The sequence below is a fragment of the Vanellus vanellus genome (assembly GCF_965231255.1).
Source record: "Vanellus vanellus genome assembly, chromosome: 12".
NCBI classification, from domain to species: Eukaryota; Metazoa; Chordata; class Aves; order Charadriiformes; family Charadriidae; genus Vanellus; species Vanellus vanellus.
In genome coordinates, this window is record NC_138917.1 from 586599 (window position 1) to 590644 (window position 4046).

General features: G+C 68.0%; 1 protein-coding gene across 1 annotated transcript; it reads right to left on the reverse strand.

Moving 5' to 3' along the window:
- Window positions 1–213: 213 nt before the first annotated feature.
- CEBPA (CCAAT enhancer binding protein alpha) lies at window positions 214–2857 on the reverse strand. The gene has a single exon (XM_082489517.1). The coding sequence runs from the start codon at window positions 2720–2722 to the stop codon at window positions 1745–1747; it is 978 nt and encodes a 325-aa protein (XP_082345643.1). The 5' UTR covers window positions 2723–2857; the 3' UTR covers window positions 214–1744.
- Window positions 2858–4046: the final 1189 nt, after the last annotated feature.

The following is a 4046-nucleotide window of genomic DNA, read 5'->3' on the forward strand; positions in this document are numbered from 1 at the left end:
CCCCCGCAGGCGTCTGGGCCGGGGGGGGAGCAGGGGCCGGGGCCGGGGCCGGGGCCCGTTTGCAGCCCGGCTGCGGAAACCGAACTGGAGACACACAGAGAGGCGGCTGGCTGTGGTAGAATATATGCTGTTTATTTATGAACGTAACCAGGGCTTCCGACAAACTTTATATGCAGTTGTTCCCCCCCCCCCCCCCAATTCCAAAAACCCCACCGCTGTGTGTGCATACACATACCTGTATACATACCCACACACGCAGCCCGCACACGCACACGCACACGCGCCCCCCGCACCGCGCTCCCGCTGTCACACCGCTCACGTCTCCACCGTGGTCTCCTCTCCCGTCACGACTGTTTCGACCGGAGGAATTCCTGTGCAGCTCTCACACGAGGAACAAACGCTCCGCAGGGCGACCGGCGCTCCCTGGAAGGGGGCCTGCTCGGTTGGTGGTTTATTTTCCGCTCCCCCCGGGAAAAGCTCCTGAGTCCAAAGGTGCCGCGGCCCCAGGGATGAGCCCCCGGGCCCCACCGCGGGCGTCCTGCAGCCCCCCAGCCCGCAGCCCCCCACCAGGCAGCCCTGCCTTGGGGTCTGGGGGCACGGATGGCCCCGGACAATGTGAAGAAGGCAACACACGCTCACACTCACCCACCCACCCAAATAATAAAATAACATTGCAGCACAAGGGCATAGTCTCTGTCACCAGATAAGAGAGTCGTGTGATGATGGCAAAGATCTAAGTAATGCAATAAAAATAAAGTGTAGCTAGTATACACGGAAAGGCTTTCACATTACATGAGGCACAGCTTGGACAGAGAGAGACTTGGAGAGGAGCTAAATGTCCTGGAATAAAGCAAAATACACCGAAAGTTCATAGTAAATACCCGCATCGATAGGTATTTATTCATTTGTGCTTCGCCACCTCGTGACATACAGTACAAGACACTGCTGCTCTTCCTTTTGGCGGAGGGAGCTCCCCACGCTCCCGCGCAAGCTGCTGCTCCGTCAGTCCCGGGCCATCCATCGGTCCCGCAGCGGCGGCGGCCCCTGCCCCGCTGCCAGCTGAGGCAGGGACGGGGCCGGGCAGAGGTGGCCCAGCCAGGCTGGGACAAGTCCTGGCAGCAGTCCGGCAGCTGCCCCACACCTCAGTGCTCCCGGCTGGTGCACGGCGCTGCACGTCCCTCAGCTTCAGCCCCCTTCTCCTCACCGGCCTCCCTGCAGCTGCCCCCGCCTGCTGCAGCGCAGGCCGGCCGGGCTGGGGTGGGCCTGTCCGGCACCCCGGGGCGCTCCGTCCCGCCAGCCTGCACGTCCCTCACCCTCCTTCCTTGCGCCCTGCCTGGCTGGGGGGAACAGAAAGCCCCAGAGCTCCTGCAGCCAGCTTTTAAGGCACATCTGGATTGCTATGCGTGCTTTATTACTATTATTATTATTATTATTGTTATTTACCCTGTGTAGACACGTGGGCTTCTTAACGTCTTCCTTCCCCTCGCCTTTCTCCTTATAAAACCCACCATGTTTTCAGCTTATTCGTGTGTCATCCCTAAGGCACGGACCTTTTAATACTACAGCTGCCTGGCTTCTCGTATTGGTCGTTAATCGTTAAAAAAAAACAAAACAAAACAACCAAACAAAACAAAATAAAACGAAAACAAAACAAAAACCCACCCCCCTCCCCTCCCTCTCCTCCTGACACAATCTGGGAGCGCGGAGCATCTCCGGGGGAGCGAGGGCGGCCGGCGGCGGGGGCCTAGGCGCAGCTGCCCATGGCCTTGACCAGCGAGCTCTCGGGCAGTTGCCTGAAGATGCCCCGCAGAGTCTCCAGCTCCCGGGTGAGCTGCTCCACCCGCTTGCGCAGCCGCTCGTTGTCGGTGGTGAGCTCCAGCACCTTCTGCTGCGTCTCCACGTTGCGCTGCTTGGCCTTGTCCCGGCTCTTGCGCACCGCGATGTTGTTGCGCTCCCGGCGCACCCGGTACTCGTTGCTGTTCTTGTCCACTGTCTTTTTGGATTTGCTGCGGTGGTCCGCCGGCATCATCTTGAGGGGTCCGGCGGCGGGCAGCCCGCCGGGGGGGTGGGGGTGGTGCGGGTGGTGCGGGCTGGGCACGGGCGTGGGGGGCGGCGTGGGGTGCCCGGGCTGGAGGTGCATGGTGGTCTGGGCGCAGTGGGCGATCTGGTACTGCAGGTGGGAGGGGTGCTGCTGCGGAGCGTGGTGGGGGTAGAGGGCCGAGAGCGCCGCCGACTTGACCTCCTCCTCCTCGCGGGGCTCCTGCTTGATGACCAGCGGCCGCAGGCCGGGCGCCGCGATGCGCTCGTAGAGGGGGTCGAGCTTGCCGTCCATGTAGCCGGCCACGCAGCCGAAGAGCGGCTGCTGGTGGTGCTGCTGCTGGTGCCCCGGCGCCGAGGCGGCGGCGCCGGCCCCATGCATGCTGTGGAAGTCGAAATCCCCGGCCAGGATGGCCTTGGCTTTCTCCTGCTGCTTGCTGTGCTGGAAGAGGTCGGCCAGGAACTCGTCGTTGAAGGCGGCGGGGTCGATGTAGGCGCTGATGTCGATGGAGTTCTCGTTCTCGCAGATGTCGCCGAGCTCCGCGCCGCCCGCAGCAGGTGCCGCCGCCGAGGGAGCCTCTCTGTAGCTGTAGGCGCTGCCGAGCAGGGGGGTCTGGAGCTGGTGGTGCTGGCCGCTGCTCATCGGGGGCCGGGAATCGACCTCGTAGAAGTTGGCTTGCTCCATGAAGCACCTACAGTCTGCCGGGCATGGTGAAGGGCTCCTGCAATCCAGGGTTCGGACGGGGCGGCGGCGGCAGCGGCGGCGGCGGCGGCTCTAGCGAGCCCGCGGCTCCCCGGCGGCGAACGGCACCGCGGCACTACGGCACCGCGGCTCGGCTCGGCTCGGCACGGCACGGCTCGGCACGGCACGGCACGGCTCGGCACGGCTCGGCGCGCCCGGAGCCCGTCCCCCGCCCCAGCCCGCCCGCGCCCCGCTCGCCGCCCGCCCGCCGCCCTGTTGCCAGTGGGTCGCGGCCGTCCGGCAGCCGTATATATACCGCCGGGACGGGCCCTCTAGCGGCGACACCCCTCCCGCTGGCAACCTTTGACCGCCGCGCAGACGGGTCTTAGCGCCCGGCACGGCCCGCCCGCCCCCGGCCCCCGCCGCGCCCCCCCCGCCGCCCCCCCCGAGCGGGCGCAGAGCGCGGAGGTACGGCCGCCGCGGAGGCTCCGCGCCGGTGAGAGGCGGGGGGGGGAGGGGGGAGCGGCGCGGGGACTTTGTGCACCACCCCCCCACCCCCCCCCCCCGCCCCGGTACATTTCCACCGCCCGCTCCGCCCCCGCGCCCGGCGGCTCCCGCCGCGCTGCACACACCGGCTCAAAGTTCACCATCACCCGCGCGTCCTTGCAAATATTTGGCCGGTCGGGAACATCCCCCCCCGCCGCCGCCGCCGCCGCCGTGTGTGCCCGCGGGACCGGCGGCGGTTCCCTGCCGGCAGCGCCCCGTCGCCGGGCGGGCTCGGAGCGGGCTGCGCCGCATCCCGGCTTCAGCGGCGGCACCCGCGGGGCGGCCCCGGCGACAGCGGGACCCGCGGAGCCCGGCCCCGGCCGGCGCTGGCGGAGACCTCGGGGGGCAGCGGAGGCTCCCGGGCCCCGCTCCGCCCGGCGGCGATCGGACGGGGCCGCCCGGCGCTGCTCAGCCGGAGCCCGGTGCGGTGCGGTGCGGTGCGGTGCGGTGCCCGCGGGCTCCGGCCGTGCGCGGGAGGTGAACGCGCGGGTCTCCCCCGCGCCCCGCAGGGATCGAGCAGGTAAAGTTAACGACAGTTTCCCCAAAGGCGCGCGCAGCAATCGCGGCCGGTGCCGGGCGCGGACCGGCTCCCGGCGTTCGCCCCAGATAACGCGGGCGCAGCGCCGCTGCGGAGCCGCAGCCCCCCGGGGGAGCTTCCGTGGGGGACCGGGGGCTCCCGGGGGCTGTGGCTCCCCGGAGCGCCCGAGGAAGCCCCACGGGACAAGTGGAGGCCGTTGGAGCGGGTGCTACAGGGAGATCTGCAGAGAAAACTGACTCAAAC

Excerpts from the sequence above, each read along its gene's own strand:
- CEBPA (XM_082489517.1), bottom strand. The coding sequence starts at position 2,722 with ATGGAGCAAGCCAACTTCTACGAGGTCGATTCCCGGCCCCCGATGAGC.